The sequence below is a fragment of the Melozone crissalis genome, unplaced genomic scaffold, assembly GCF_028551555.1.
Source record: "Melozone crissalis strain CALT ecotype California unplaced genomic scaffold, PUWL_Pcris_2 ptg000056l_1, whole genome shotgun sequence".
Taxonomy (NCBI): Eukaryota; Metazoa; Chordata; class Aves; order Passeriformes; family Passerellidae; genus Melozone; species Melozone crissalis.
Window position 1 is genome coordinate 3,686,840 of NW_026535834.1, and position 16,332 is coordinate 3,703,171.

The 16,332-nt window shown below is 41.9% G+C and overlaps 1 protein-coding gene across 1 annotated transcript in view; it reads right to left on the reverse strand.

Moving 5' to 3' along the window:
• MTHFD1 (methylenetetrahydrofolate dehydrogenase, cyclohydrolase and formyltetrahydrofolate synthetase 1) overlaps positions 1–16,332 on the reverse strand; it is a 40,846-nt gene that overhangs the window by 3,062 nt on the left and 21,452 nt on the right. The window contains exons 14-26 of the mRNA XM_054286802.1: positions 14,869–14,976; positions 14,693–14,767; positions 12,753–12,855; positions 11,527–11,603; positions 10,459–10,599; positions 7,853–7,921; positions 7,214–7,325; positions 6,892–7,031; positions 6,451–6,492; positions 5,342–5,442; positions 4,058–4,235; positions 3,584–3,691; positions 2,235–2,387 (exon numbers count right to left, since the gene is read on the reverse strand). Of these exons, the coding sequence (XP_054142777.1) occupies positions 2,235–2,387; positions 3,584–3,691; positions 4,058–4,235; positions 5,342–5,442; positions 6,451–6,492; positions 6,892–7,031; positions 7,214–7,325; positions 7,853–7,921; positions 10,459–10,599; positions 11,527–11,603; positions 12,753–12,855; positions 14,693–14,767; positions 14,869–14,976 (1,407 nt within the window). The remainder of the gene's footprint in view (positions 1–2,234; positions 2,388–3,583; positions 3,692–4,057; positions 4,236–5,341; positions 5,443–6,450; positions 6,493–6,891; positions 7,032–7,213; positions 7,326–7,852; positions 7,922–10,458; positions 10,600–11,526; positions 11,604–12,752; positions 12,856–14,692; positions 14,768–14,868; positions 14,977–16,332) is intronic.

Genomic DNA, 16,332 nt, shown 5'->3' on the forward strand with positions numbered 1-16,332 from the left:
TCTACAATGCTTCATGCAGTTATTTTCAGAGCTGAAGGAATGAACTTTTTCTCATTTATCCTCCTCCCCTTTAATACCACATGTGCTCAAAAGGAACACAGGGCAATTCACACTATTTACTTACAAGAAAAACTTAGACCACCTGGGTATAATCAAACCCCTTGCATGATTTCAAATAAAACCAATACCGACCAAACATATATTTGTTGCTCTTTTGGATTTTTCAAAATAAATGCCATTTAGGATCTAAAAAACAGAGCTGAATAACAGAATTGTTTTCAATTCAGCAGCAGCACCAGAAAAGAACCAAATCAATCTGAGTCCAATGATTTATTTCATTTAAATCTAGATAACCTTTGAAATTATATTTCCTTAAAAATTTCACAGTATTTCATGGAAGTACAACAGTTTCAGCTTTAAGCCAGAAAGGAAAATTCCAAACCTCAGAACCTGAGAAAAAAATAAAGCATGATGTGCCTTTGTGATTAATTTCAGATAAAAAGAATAGGCACACACCAGTGATTAATTTCACCTCACATTTATCCTAAAAGCTTCTGCATAGAGCTACATATTTGTTGCATTTTCAGCTCACAGTTCAATGGCTGCTGCCTAAAATTTATTCTGAGGCTAACACATCCCCTGCTGAATGGGTTTAAAATAAGGATCTGATTCAAAATGCCCCAGATTGTTTCTCAAAAGGACATCCATTCCCTGGGCTTTAGACATCACAGAAGAGTGATCACGTCCCAGCCAGAAAACTTATTGTTAACTCTGGCAGAATTAACACCATGATTTGCTACATAGCCAAGAAAACATTAGGAAATGGGTACAGGAGCAGAAAGGAAAAAGTCCAACTCCATAGAAACTGAAGACATCAGAAAAAGAGCCAAAATGTTAGTTTTAATGTCTGAAAACATCTCTCTCTTGTTTACTCATTAATGCAGTGTACCCTTTCCTTCTCCAATGCTTATGGAATAAATAATAAAATAAATCATTGTTTGGACTAAATCTTGGCTAGCAAAAAATGCCATTTATAACAGGAACAGGCATGCTGTCTTTCATTCTATCCCAAACCACACATTAGTCTTTAGAACATGGATGAGCCAGACTTTAATCAGGATGTGATTACCTTATTTATGCAGGATAATCTGGAAACCTTAACTACCTTTTTAAAAAAAAAAGAATTAAAAGAAAAAGGCAGCCAATATTTGGCTCTAGTTAGCATTTGAAGGGAGAGAGGATACAACTCTTAAATCAGCAAACTTCATCAACTGAGTCATGCACCCCTAATGCTTCTAAAACTTTATTACAACAAACATGTTGAAATGAAGCCTCAGAGAAAGGTTCAGGGCTAGTAAACATGAAGAAGAGCTGCTTGCTCCACCTGCCTCATGCCCTAAGGTAATCTAACTAGTTGCTCAACATTTGCCCAGAAGAGATTCCCCAGGTAAGATTTCCAGTGGATCCTTTCATCCTAGTGCTGTTTCTAGAGATGCAAACCTGAAGGTGGGTTCATTTTGCAGATAGCTCCTCTTTCTGCCAGGCAATTCATAACAAAGCTGCTCCAGGATCCTGTTTCCATTGTTGCTACTCTCTCCCCTCTCAGCTGACAATATGTCAATCATATCAAAGAACAGAAACTAAAAACTGAAGGGCACAGTGAAATGAGTTGCTGGAATTGTTGCAGGCTGAACAGCAAACAGATGGTCAGCAAAACCATGAGAACCAAAGAGGAGGGGAGCCTGATGAATGATTGATAGCAGAGCTCAGCTTTGCTTTGGAGGGGTCTCATCCAGAGACATCTGCTCTGTAAGCTTAGGAGGGGTTGCCTTGCTGTGCCCTGATCCACAGCTGTACACAGAGGTCACCTGCAAAGTGTTTCACCAGGAATGCAAAGCCTCAACAGCAACCAGGTGGGCCAAGGATTTCTCCCTCTACCAGCCTGCTGTTCCTGCAACTCACAAACTACAGAGCTCACCCTTTTCTCAAAACTGAGGAAAAGAGATGTGGGACCCGAGGAATACAGCAGGGGCTTGCTAATTATTCAAATGTGAAATGGTCTATTTCAGCCTCCCTCTTCCCTCTGAGAAAAGCCCCTATTAAGGCACCTGATACACTGGACTGTTAAAACACCAAGTGTAAATGACAAGGACTCTCCTAATGTAGGACACTTAAGAGAAAGTGACTCCTGGAATGCACATGAGGTTTCTCCCTCACCCACAGCTGCCACATACCGTTCCCACCAGGGGATACAAGAACCCAGCCCCAACGCTGGCCCGAACGTCTCGGATTGGCAGAACAAAACCTGTAGGTGCTCCTTTTTGTTCAGGGTCATGAGACAATGACAAATGAGTCTTAGCCATGCAGATTGGCAGGTTTCCAAATCCCTGGGAAAAGAGAAAGAAAATGAATGACATAAGTGGAAAAACCAGTAATTTTTCCAGTACAAAAATCTAATTGCTCTATTGTGCCACTCTCTGCAGACATCAGGCATTTTATTCCCCAACAAGTGCTTCATCCTCAGCCTGTCAGATCCACTGATCATGCTACATCCCCATTGCTTCTCTCTCAAATTCTCTCCCCACCCTCCATCAAGTACTAAAGAAAGAACCACCATGTCCCTTGGCACATCCAGCTGAGGAAAAAATTAATGGTATGGAAGTGTTGGATATACAACTTTGACAGCCAACTCTCTTCAGCCTACTCTGCTCCCAAAATGTTGAACAGCTCAGAGTTGAAGTTTTGTTCAGGTGAAGTCAGTAATTAGAAGCGTTTGATCAATACAATTGCAGGTTGTGAGGAAGTGGCAATTGCATGCCTTTGGGATTTTGATGGACTTGTAAAGGAATATATAAGAAGCACGAAAGTGAGAAGCTCTATATGCCAGTAGTAAATGGACTGCAAAAGGAAAATTGGTTACAGCACCCTGCAGCCAATGAACTCCCAATCCTCACATTGCTTTTCTCTTCAAAGACCTTCAATAATGCAGAAGCAGGTAAATTCACAACAATGTCACACTCAAGAAGAGCAAAAGCAGCACAGCAACCAGAAAACACTGAATTCAACAACCAGATGGTAGGTTCAAAACTTAAAAAACTTTCCACATTAAGTCTTGTATAACCCACAGAACTCTTTCCCCAAAATAATTGTGACTGAGAAAAATCCACATGGAATCAAAAACTGATTAGTGGAACTTGATCTCAATGGAACAAGACAGAAAAATAATCAGAGACTATTTAAAACCAGCGTAATGAGTTGTAATTCCCTAATTGTCTAAATGCTGAAAGACTGGAGAGTATAGCAGGGAAAGATCATTAAATCCTCCTACCCCTTCTCCCCAAAACTATCACAGATGGGTGGTACTGGGCCACATGAGTGAGTTCTGTCTTCTTCACTAGAAGACAAAGTCAGTTTCTCCTTTCCCACATCCTTTTCTTTGTCTGCCATAGCAGCATTTAATGAGTCCTGGATAAGGACACGATTTGAGTGAGGATTCCCTTGTAACACAGCTTCAACACCCCTGTTCAGTATGATGATTTTGAATGGAAAGCACCACTGCTACTAGGTGGTGTGGAAAACTCACCTGCTTGGTGTACAGGGCAACTTTCTCCTGTGCTTCTGGAAGTAGCTCAATGTCTCTTGCCCCATAGACCTGCTGGGCAATAAGCCTGATCTTGTCTACAATAGGTAGCTAGAAAAATAAAAAAGACAGGCAAGTCAGCATGGCCAGGGCACAAAGCCCCGCAGCATCACAGCAGTTTCAGATCCTCCACACATCATCAAGTGCACTTCTACAGACATAAGGCTTAATTCCATTTGCTGTAGAACAAAATACAGAGTAATTTGAGAGCTTTCAAAACATGTTTCAATATTTCAGTGGGTAGCCAAAACAGTAAGAACTGACTAACTAGGTTTGTGAGACACGTGCAATCAATGTTTCAATTCTAATACCATGTTTCTTCTCAATTTCTCAGGCAGCCTTTTAGCCCTAAACAACTTAAGCTAGTGAAACCAACTGATATAAACAAAGCATCTCTGTAATAGTGCAAGTTCCTACCTCCACATTATAGAGGAACCTGAAGTTGTTGGGTGCCTGGGATGCTCTCTGAACAGCTCGGGCCAGGGCCAGGGCTCCTTTCCCTCCCTCTGCCCAGTGAGTGCACTCCACAGCATCGAATGCTCCTGCCTCCTTTGCATGTTGGACTACGAGGGCCAGCTCAGCCTTTGTATCTGTCCTGCAAGGAGAAAGTTTGCATGTTTGTACCAGGATGCACACACAGTAAATGAATGTTCAGTCTTGACAAGATCCAAAATGTGTCCCAAGAAATCACAGCCAGCAGAAAGCTGCTCAGGGGTTATCCACCACAGCCTCCTCCTTGGCTGGCTTCAGCTTTAACACCACAGCTCAAAGTACCTCTGCTGCATAAAAAGACCACACAGTGGTTGTTTGCTGTGCAGTACAACAGGCAGAGCCCAATTCATGCATTTTCCAACAATGCAAAACTGTGGCCTTCCAGTATCTGAAGGGAGCCTACAAGAGAGCTGGAGAAAAACTTCTTACAAGAGCACGTAGTGACAGGAACAAGGGGGAATGGTTTCAAACTGACAGAGTAGATTTAGATTGGATACTAGGAAAAAATTCTTTACTGTGAAGGTGGCTGAGGCACTGGAACAGGTTGCCCAAGTGTTGTAAGTGTTCCTGTTCAAGGCCAGGCTGCTGGGGCTCTGAAGAGCGTTGTGTTGTGAAAGGTATCCCTACTCATGCAGCAGAGTGGAACTGGATGATCTTTAAGGTATTACAGCGACCTGATGAGGTCTCCAGGGTGAGAGAAGGATGAGAATCTTGTTTGATGATCAGAAGGCTGGATTTATTGATATATGATATATAATACATTATAACTATACTGAAAAGAATAAGGAGAGAAGTTGCAGAGGCTGCTAAGCTCAGAATAGAACAGAAAAGAATCTAAAAACAAGAGAGTTCTCTGTCACTGTGTTCAGAGAGCTTGCCCTGTGATGGCCCTTAATTGTACACATGGAACATGAACCAATCACAGGTGCATCCTATTGCATTCCACAGCAGCTGATAATCATTGTTTACATTCTCTTTCTGGGGCCTCAGCTTCCCAGAAGATGAACAAGTCCCAAAGAAACGATTTCTATGAAAAAATGTCTGCGACATTAAGGTTCTTTCCAGCCCAGGCCATTCTGTGGTTTTATGACTCTATGGAAATGCTGCCAACAACACATCAACAGCACTGAGAAGGAGAGTTTGTGTCAAACACAGAACATGAAGTGGCACAGTGTTACACCCTGCACCTCCCCATCCCAGCTCGCTCACTTGAAGGCATTGACAGCCACGACCACCGGGACACCAAACATCCGCGCGTTCTGGATTTGCTTGTTGAGGTTGCTGCAGCCTTTTGCCACCAGCTGAAGATTCTGTGGAGAAGCAGCAAGCAGAAAGTGTATTTTATCAGGGGCAGGGAAACTTTTTTTCCAAACCCACTAAACCAGAAGTTAACGGTAAAAATGTCAAAATGGGAATGAAACCACAAAGGCAAATCCCCAGTGCTGCTTTTGGAACAGTCCAGACCACTGCAAGCTCTTGGACAGGAGACAGGAAAATGAGTGACTACTTCTGATGATCACTGGTTTCAGCTCCCAAGTCAAGGTAAGAGAAAACATTTTTTATCACTTTTTGTTATGCTTAAAAAGTTAATGCCTGTTCTCATTAACTCCCCACAGACAAGCCTCAGTTTCCTCTCTGACACATTTCTCTTTATATATTAAATATCACCAGGAATGAATTTCATGAAATCCATTTGAAGTCTGTGGCAACAGCTTTTAGTTTACATATATTTACATTTTGCAGCATCAGAGACTATTCCTGGAAATTCAGACATTCCATCCCTTCCTATGCAAAGGATAATATATACAGAAGCTCCATGAGAGGAAGAGCTGCAGCAATGTAAAGAGTCTGATCAATTATCCAAAGGGTACACAACCATTCAAGGCATAAGGATGGAAGGTGAGACTTTAGTTCACTTTCCTTGCCTGCACACGAGGGGAAGGGATAAAAACAAAATCTGCTGCTAAGAAGAGAGTAATTAGAGAGGCACTCTGGATATTTTCAGAGACAATATTTCAGCTAAGCAATTACTCCACATTGAGAGGGTTGGGGAAACAGAGTAGATACTACTATGAAAAACTGAGCATACAGAATGAGTTAAGGAGAAAAAAAGGCTCTGAACACTGGCTAGGTCAAGGACAATAAATATTTGAAAGAGCAGAGCCAAGGTAACATTTAAAAAAAAAAAAACATTACAGCTTGCATGAAGAAGCCTTTCTGTGGAAGCTAAATAAGTGACACACTAGTAATCCAGGCATGACACCATCATGTCATGGCCACAGTTAGCTGGTGCACTGTCACAACAGCTTAAAGATTACCTCTTCTGTGTATTCCTTTGGCAAAGGTACCCCAGCAGTGACCTGTGGAAAAAGGGAAAGAAATGGAGTCCCATCAGACTTTTATCCATGACAGCAATCCCCACTTGATTCTTATCAAGATACAACACTCTACGTCATGCTGATCCTTTTTATTTCTAAGAGAAAATAAAAGGAAAAAAAAAAAGACTGCATGATAAAACACATGACTCACTCTGGAACTGTTACAAGTGGCCCAGCACGCAGGCACTTCACTAGGACAATAAAACAAACAGGTATGAACCTGGAACATACTACAATGAAGCTGCTGACAAACAGGGAAATAGCAATTCCTTTTACAACTCTGAATTTCAAGCTGCTGAAATGCTACAAGGCTTTAAGTGACTGGGACAGAACAACAGGAACAGCCCCTCAGACCCACTGAGAACCTTCCCCAGCACTTACTGCAGGTCCTCCCCCGTGCATTTTCAGAGCTCGGACAGTGGCGACCAACACCACCACGTGAGGCCGGAGACCAGAATAGCGGCACTTGATGTTGAAGAATTTCTCCATGCCTATGTCTGCACCAAATCCTGCTTCTGTAACTAGAGTAGGAAATAAAAAGAAGTTTGTGAAAGATTTCTGGGTGGAGAAATCATACTCTGAGAATATAAATCAGAAACTTCTTCCAAGGAAAAAAAAGAATTTAAAAAGCCTAAAGACAGTAATGATAAAAAAAGGCAGATCCCTCCAAAACAAAAAGCAAACAAAAATACCCCACACTTACCAACAAAACCATCTTTGCCCACAAGCTTCAATGCTATTTTGTCTGCCAACACAGAGGAATTCCCATGTGCAATATTGGCAAAAGGTCCAGCATGAACAAACACTGGTGTTCCCTAGAACAAGGGGGACGCAGGAGAGAGAGAAAGAGGAAATCAGAAAGTGCAATTCCGCAAATATGCAGCATGTCAGGAGCTAAGTACTGTGGTATTTGAAAGCAAAGAAAAACACTTTTAGAAGACAGATCTTAAAGCCTTCTGATCAGACATTTGTTATCAGCAATAAGGACTACAGGGCAAACAGGATTATTATAATCTCCACAAGTGGAGGTATTAATCCGCTTAGGAAAGGGATGGCTAAATCCCAGCAACCCTTTGTCGTTCTCCTTCATCCACACCATTTAAATTCCCAAAACACTTCTTGACATTAAAGACAACAGACCAAAGACACAACAAATTTTAGTGCATTTGCTCAGGGTCATCCCACATGCCAGTGGCAGACCTAGGAGGAACCCAGCCCTGAGCACAAAACCACAGCAAACCCCCAACTCTGAGCTGAGCAGAGCCACACTGACTGTGATGAATTAACTAAATCAGGAAGTGCCTTCTCAGAGCCAAGAAAGAACCAAATAACCTGTGCTCACCTCCAGTGTCTGCATGAGGTTTGGTTTAACAGTATCTTTCATCAAGACAGCCAGAGCTCCAGTTACTCCCTAAAAGAAAAAAGGACAATCAGTTTCCAGATCCACCAAGACCTTGAGATGGCTCCTATGCAGTGTAAAGGCTCTGATTTTGTCCTCAAGGGCTTTTGGTACCAGAAGTTGCTCAACATAGAACTAACTCTAGTCAGGGCAAAGGAGAAAAATGATCTTTACATTCCTGTAAGAGGAGCTGTGATTTCTGGTGGGAGCAGCCTCTTGGTTGTGACCTTGCTGGGCCATGACTTTGTAGCAAAGGCATAAAGAACAATTAATTCATGTTTCAGTGCTATGGCAAGGTCAGCAGGTAAGAGCAGCAAGGCAGTAACCTCTCAGTAAGCATGGTTTACTGCAGCCCAGGCAGCAGCAGAAAGCAATGCTCTTAAATTTTGTAGGTCCATTTATCCTGGATTTTTCTTCCTTCTTTTCAGCAACTTTGTCTACATACTGGCCTTAACATGTCATAACAACCTGCTACATCCTGCTCAAGTCTCTTGTGCAGAAATAACTTTGAAAGTGAACCTCTGTGCTGATGAGAACAACCAGACTGACATGAAAGCAAACACTGGAGCCCACATTTCCTCCCAGGTGCAGCCACATACTCTGCTGAATTCTGCTTCCTGAGCAACAAAAGTTTATGATTTCATCCCCATGTGCTTTGGGAAGAAAAGATGTGGGTTTGGTCATTTTTGTGACTGACAGTCCAGTGGAAACCAAACCAGCTGTTATCCAGCACTTGAAAAAGTAACTAAAATTGCTGTCGTGAGTCCTGAGCCAAATGTTCACAGCAGTTATGAAAACCTTGACCCATAATCTCTTTTTCTTCCCTTTCAATTTCAACTGAATTGCAGCACTCAAAGACATGAAAGACTATTTCTTTCTAAGACATTCACTGCTTTGTTTCATTAGTTTCAATCTTGCCACATGAAAGCTTATTTAACATTTAATGGAAAAGCTTTAAACTTCACTTATCTCCACAATAATGAAAACTGCAGAGCAAGATTTCCATGGTGACATTTCAGACCCGTGTTGCTCAGCACACTTCATACATCCCATCCCCAAAACCTGAAGTCAGTTTTTGATTCCACACTCCTTCCCAGATTTTTTTTGCAGTCCCTGGTAGCACACTCATGACATTGGTTGCATCACAGCAGCAGGACCCAGCCTGGTCTCTGCAATCACATTTCTGCCTGCATGAGGAGAGGGTAACACGGTCCTAACAACATCAGCCACTGGCTGCCATCAAGTGCAAACATAACAAACCAGAGAACAAGTTGGATGTCTGATACTATCCTCCATTCTGCAATTGGAATGGACAGAATTAAATATAATTAGATTTTTTAAAAAGTTAAAAAAAATCAGATGAAAGACTTCTATCACCTGGACTCTACAGAAAAGTCAAGGAAACTCCCAAGCCAAACCTTCTGCCTACATGGCTGATGGGCAGTAAGAAACACTCCTGTTTTCCAGAAAAAGGGTTTAACTCAGTTACTTAAGTCAAACTGGCAGCATGCTAGGTGTAGGAATTAAAATCTCAAAGCTGCCTACAGAACTTTGGCTCATGCTCTTTCTCATTCCCAACCAATGTCTCACATAGGGATTTACAGATAAATTGTTCCAGCCAGGCACTTTTCCTGCAAGGCCAGAGCCAGGCCATCAATCTGCTGTTTCTTAGCCTGATCCTGGGAGGAAGTGAAACAAATAAACAATACTCCCACATCCCCCCAGAATATAAGGAAACAAAAAACCTGCAGCAAGATAGCAGGAGCTGGGTAAGCCTTAATGCCCCATCCCACCTAGCTGGGGACACAGGTCAGGAAGGAGTGCCAGGGACACAGGGCATTGCCCTGACACCATGCTGAAGCACCATTTGGGAAAATGCTGTTTGACACACTCCACAGACCTGCCAAGAACTAACAATTATTGGAGGGAGAGCTGCAAAACAGTGCTGCAGCTGGAAATAGCTGCTTTACACACTGGTAACAGGCATCACCAGCACTATGACATTAAGCATTTCATGAAGGGAAATTAAACATTTGTGTCCCTCATCAAAGGCTGCCTTACAGAGAACACACACTTTTTGCAAATGCTTTGGCTTTTATAGCATTCACAGACTCCCAGAAGATATTTCACTGTCTCTAATTGAATTTGCAAACGCTTTGCTCCTGCTCAATGTTTTCCTCACTCCAGGGAGCCTAAGAAACAGGATGGCCAGCAGGATGCATTTTGAGTCCTGATTCATAAACATGCTTTTTATGTAGAAGCCACCACGTATTTCCCTGTAACTCCTACGGTGCCAGGTGCAACTTGACACACAGCACACCCCACAGGACCCTTGTCCCTGCCCAGGTCACACACACACCCTCTCTGGATAAGGTGTGAAGGTGCCACACTGAATGAAAATAACCTTCATTAACTGCAGGGGCCAGGATTTTATGTTTCCTCTTCTATATGTTAATTTATTTAATTTTTCATACAACTATCTCTCTGCTTTTTAATCCAAGGACTTTCAGAAATAATAGGAAAAAGCATTTAATGGCAATGACTCTTACAAGGTCATCAGCTGTAACTGGTTGTCCTTTTTTGCTGGAAGCCACCACCATTCTGCCAAATCGCTTTTTCATATCATCCAACCCATCAGCCAGGGCTAGGACTGCCATGATTTCACTGCTCACTGTGATGTCAAACTGAGCCTGCAAGAGATGAATGAAGGACGTGAACTCATTAAGATTCCCTCCCAGCAATTCTTGCCTCTGTTCAATTCTTGAAACAAGGCAAATCATCACCATTGTAATAAAGAAAAGAAAGAAAAAAATACAGACATAGAATATACAAGAAATCCAAAGCATTTCTCTCAGAACACTTCATTTCATTTGGCCATTTTAAACTGGATTTTTTTTCCTGCAAAATTAAACAAAACCTACTCATTCTGTTGCTATTACGTGTCTCTCCTGGCACGAACATTAGTGATTCATGTAAGAACACGTAACACTTACAAATTATATTTTTGAAGACTGAGCTCACTAACTCATCCGATCATTGCTAAACAATACAGTAAAAGACAAAAAGCCCACCAGCAGAAAAACCAGATTCTATAGGAAATGTAGGGTAAAATTCATCTGACAAAATGCATACACTTCCACCTTAGGGAAGCTAAGGACCCTAAGGACACTTCAAGTGAAAAGAAAGAGGCTTTTCTGAGCACAATTCAATTGAACTATAAATGTGACAGTTACTTAAGGGATGAGGGGAGTCACAGCCCAATTTCCTCTTTTACTCTATTGATTATACAATAAATCTAGGCAAGCTCAGATTCTGTGTCTAGTTTTGGCTGGATAAACCCCACCCAAAATACCTGCAGTAGTGAAGACGAACCATTGTCATGACCAGCTTTACAAAGGGCACTCCTGTACCACTGTAATGCCACACACATCCCAGTTTGGGAAGCCAATACTGGGGAGACAACAATTAAAATTCAACTGTTCAGTTGAGACTTTCTGCTTTCTATTTAACAAGATAATGGTCAAAGATGAAAATAGCTGGAGCTACAGCTAAACTTCCTTCAGGAACACCTTTTTTCAAAGCACTTTTAAAGACATGTGAGAAAAGGGAACAATTACCGTCCGTGAGAAGCCTTTCTCTGTTGCAGACTGTCCAATGGTGATTTTCCTAAGGAATCTGTCATTTGTATCCAGTACTGCAAGGAATGCAGAGAGGTAAGATGTCACATTGCCAAGCTATAAATTCTCATCTTTGCCCTGTGACAAACACCCAGCCATGTCACCAATGAAGAGAAGATGGCACTTTGAGAAATCATCCTCTCCTAAAGAATGGCAAGTGCTTCTCAACATGATTCTCAGACAAAAACTGAAATGAAATTAAGACACCCAGAGATACACCAGAGCCTGCACTGCATTCAGAGGGAGTCTGCATCCCTTTGTGTGCATTAAGCACCAGACCAAAGCTTCTCTGAAAAGCAGAACTGATAATGTTATTCCAATTGATTTTTCACCATCATTAACCAATATGAATCCAGGAAACTACTGCAGTCAGAAAGAAATCAAATTAACACTTTATAAGTTAAGTGATAAAATGGTCAGATACTATCATTTAGTGAGAATTGTTTTATATAGCTCCATTAAGTCAAATTACCTTGGAAACACAAACTATGAAACACTGGCTTAAATTTGCTGTTCCCTTCTATATGCTTGAAATATTCCAAGTGTTTTATGAAGTATTTCCCATGAGGCAGACTACTTTAGTCTCATTACAGGTTATGAAGCAAATTCTGGAGAATACATTTCATACTGTATTTCAAAAGAAAGAAGTAAAAGCAATACACTTGGATCCTACCTCAGGAAAAAAGTCCACTTTTACAACTCTTTTGACAGTGAAATATTTAATCTGCCAGACCAGAGAATGGTTCTACCTTCAACTATCCTTAAAAACAATCTGGTCTTCTTTGCTGTCAGTCCCTGATAGAGCAAGTGGGCAGATTAGAACTGAGTTTAATTCCAGAGCAGAGCCCTCTCCTTACTCACAGAGCAGTAAGGTAAAAAGGCTGTTGGCTACAGTTGCCAAATTCAACTCTCTCAGTGACTGACAAATCCAGAAACGCAAACTGTCACCCACTAGCAAACTCAATGTTTGTGAATTCAGAGCAGATTCAAGCCCCTGTGTAAGACCCTTCAGATAGGGGATCCCAGCTGCAGGCAACTATCCCACCAAACTTAGGGAAGGAGGAACCAGCTCTGCCCCCTTCCCCATTTTTCCAGGAAACACAGTTTCAGCTGCAACTGCAAATGTCTCTTTCGACAAGTTTTCTTTCATTTAATGTCTCTAGTACCTCTTTGCCATGTTATGGTGCCTGGGTCAATGTCCAGTCTCACAAATGCATTTACTTCTTCCTTTGTCAAAGCCATAGGATCCGTTTTGTTAATGCCCAGTTTCTATAGGAAGAAAAGACAAATAAGAGGTAGAGTGAAAATATTCACAGAAATGAACCTTTTACTGCAGCACTGAGAATTTGGCAGCAGCATCTGCATATTCAGAAATAAGGAGGGGCTGCCTTTTTGTGACCCTTTGTTCCAGACCCCACAACAACCTAAGATGATCCATATCAGCCTATATTGGACAGAGTTTGCTGCTGCCCAGCTTGGGAAGGACAAGACAGACAATGGAGCTCATCAGGGGAGATTGTCACCAAGCTTTGTGCAAGGCACCTACAGAAAGAGTAAGAGACAGCTCTGCACTTCCTTCCACGCCTTGTCCTTGTCATCAGCCTCACATGCTCACATCCATTTCTCCTCAGTTTGCCTGGGGTCACTGCACACAGGCACACGGATTTAAAGGCACTGCTTTCAGCATGCTGTTTAAAGCAGCACAAAGGAGGAATTAAACAATTCAGTCACAAGGCTGTCAGCATCCCAGAAAGCTGATCTTGAACACACTGAGAGGATGGGCACTTTGCCAAGTTGCTTAATTGAGAGAAGAATTATCTCAAGAAGCCTGATAGAAGCACAAGCTTAGGCATGAGGGAAACGATACAGTTGATTTATGAGCGAGCAAGGTTTTTTAATTAACCAGACAGTTAAGTCGTATTTTTCTTCTGAAGAACAGCAGGGAAGAAGAAAGTCTGTTCTTTTCCTCTTCAAGCATATCATTTAGAAAAGGAAATAAACAACAACAATGACAGAGATACCATCTTTCTGGAGTATTAGCATTCTGTTCACATCTTGACATTTAATGACCAGAAGAGTGGTTAGGGTAGAGTTCCCTCAGCAGCCCATCAGGAACACCAAGCAGTATGACATCATTTCTTGCTCAGCAATGGAAGCAAACCACACATTCTCTAATGGCTTAAGACATGATAGCCAATTAATATATCAGAGTTTTACCTTTCCAAGTAGTCTGACTATTGCTCCTGACTTCCAAATGGGCAACTGATCCAGCCTGAATACTCTACAAAACAGGTTTGTACCTTGAATGAGCTCAGCAGGGCTCAGTCTCTCCTCCTAGCTGCAAGGTTCAAGCCCAGTGCAAAACTATTCATCTGCTAATCCTCATTTTTGCAGAAGCCAATGTGAACTTGCACATGCCCTTAAGTTTTGAGGATCAGAGGAGCTGTGGGCTGCTCAGGGACTGCATTTAATGACAGGGCTACTTATCTAACTGGGAATTCTCTGGGAATTTTTTTGGTCTTGTTTTTTTGGTGTGTGTTGGTTTGTTTGGTTTTTTTTTTTTGTTTGTTTTTTTTTGGTGTGTTTTTTTTGAGGAGAAATTTGCCATGTAGGGAACAGGTGTTTTTTCTCATTTTTCTTTGTTTTCTCCATCTGGGTAAGACAAAGAAAATTCTGTATGTTCTTTTTGTGCTGAATTTTATGAATTGCATTTTTTTTGTGTGCTGCATTATCTACACAGCTGTCACATGGGAACCACTAAGCTCTAGCTGTAACTGTGTGTTAGGTACAGAGACTGATTCTGGTCCTTTCTTAAGCTGCATTAAGGACATTGAACTGACACCACTAATAAAGGACACTAAGCTCTATTTCTTCCCATTGTGTTAATCACAGAGTATCTGACAGAGTTATAGCAATGATTCCTCCCCTTTCTGCATCTGTTTTCTGCGCTGTATGAAGGGTTACCACACTTCTGCACACTTTGTGCAAAAAACAAATGCCAGCAGAATGACCTAAGGGACAACACAGGGGTTTCTGTAACACAGCTCTGCCTACCTAAAGGATAAGTAAATGGAACCAGAAACCAAGGAGAAAGGAGCAAGCTCACCTGCAGCCTTCGGATCTGAATGTCTGAGAACTTCCTGACACCATTGACAGATGGCACCAAACGGTTGTAGAGAGCCTTGCAAAATGAAACAAGCATTTAATCAGCACTGCTGGCACACCCAGAACAGCCTGGCCAAAGTGGGCTGGGGTCACACACGAGGTAAGGAAGGACTGTACCTGGTCAGACTGAGTCAGCTCGTGGAACATGCGCGCGTCAATGGCGGCAGCGACCAGGTTGTTGGCTGCAGTGATGGCATGGATGTCACCAGTGAGGTGAAGGTTAAACTAGAGGACATGGAACAGATCAGTTACCTCATCCTGCTGCAATTTTCATTTATTCCAACTCACCGTAGACAGATGGAAAGAGGAGTATTAATAGTAATGTTAAAGTGGGTGAGGGCGGAGGGGGAGAGATTGCTCAGTGCAGTATGTGGAAGAGAGGAAAGAATTTCTTTAAAACATAAAAATGCCTCCCCCACACTCATGTCATTTTACAAACTTCTAAAACAAAGCTCCCAAATAAAAAGTTGTTTGTTTTTTTCTTTTCCCTTCCACCATAACAGCTTTCACAGGCTCCTTGGCACTCAAAAGACCCCACTCAGAAGACTCTGTGTTCTGCATTGCTCCTCCTTCACCCTCCTACTGACCCTCTCATTTGCACAGCAGGTTTCACACATACATTAGCTGAAGTGGCTGCTGCTCCCACAAGGGAGTCTGAGCTAAACTGGAACTAACAACCTTGTGCAGCACTAGCAGTGGAGCTCTGTGGTTGCACAGAGCTCTGCTTAAGGTAACCACCCAAACATAGAATCACAGGCAGAGCTTGTAGACCACGTACTACACAGTGACACTGCTAGTAGTTTTCTTAGTTCTATCTCATTAAAACATAGTTTGAGTGGGTTTGCCTACATGAGTTATCTGGCTGCACTGTAGCTGTGAAGCTGGTGAAGGATTTAGATTGGCTATGAGGGAAAATTTCTTCATGGAAAGGGTTGTCAAGCACAGGAACAGGCTGCCCAGGGAAGTGGTGGGGTCACCATCCCTGGAGGTACTTCAGAAACATGAAGTGGCACTTGGGGACACAATTTAGTGGTGGCTTGGCAGTGCTGGAGGAATGGTTGGACTTGCTTAAAGGTCTTTTCCAACCTAAATGATCCAATGATTATGGCAGGTGAGTAAAGGTGTGGTTAAGACAATCCTCTTCATCTCTAGCCAAACAGCAAAGGAAGAAGGTGAAAAGGAGATATTGGAAAAGGTGATATGACAGAACACCTTACAACACCATTTTATTGAAGCCTTGTTACTGTGGTCTCAAAACCCACAAAGCCAAAACAAAATGCAGCTAGTCACACACTGATTATAAATCCTAATCAGTAAATGATAATTGTTTTCTCATTCTGCATACACCCAACAAGAAGCAATTATTATTACCTTTGTTCTGCAGTATGAACTCAAAAGTTTTTCACTTGCTATTTTTTTTCATAGGATAAAAACTGCATGCAGAATTATTAAATGATGTATCAAGGTCATTATTTTAACTAGTGACTCCAGATACTGTAAGTTTTACCAGGCATGCATTGACTAAACCACTCCCACAAAACTCTGTGTATTTGTATCATGTGGATCATACTTAAAAAAAGC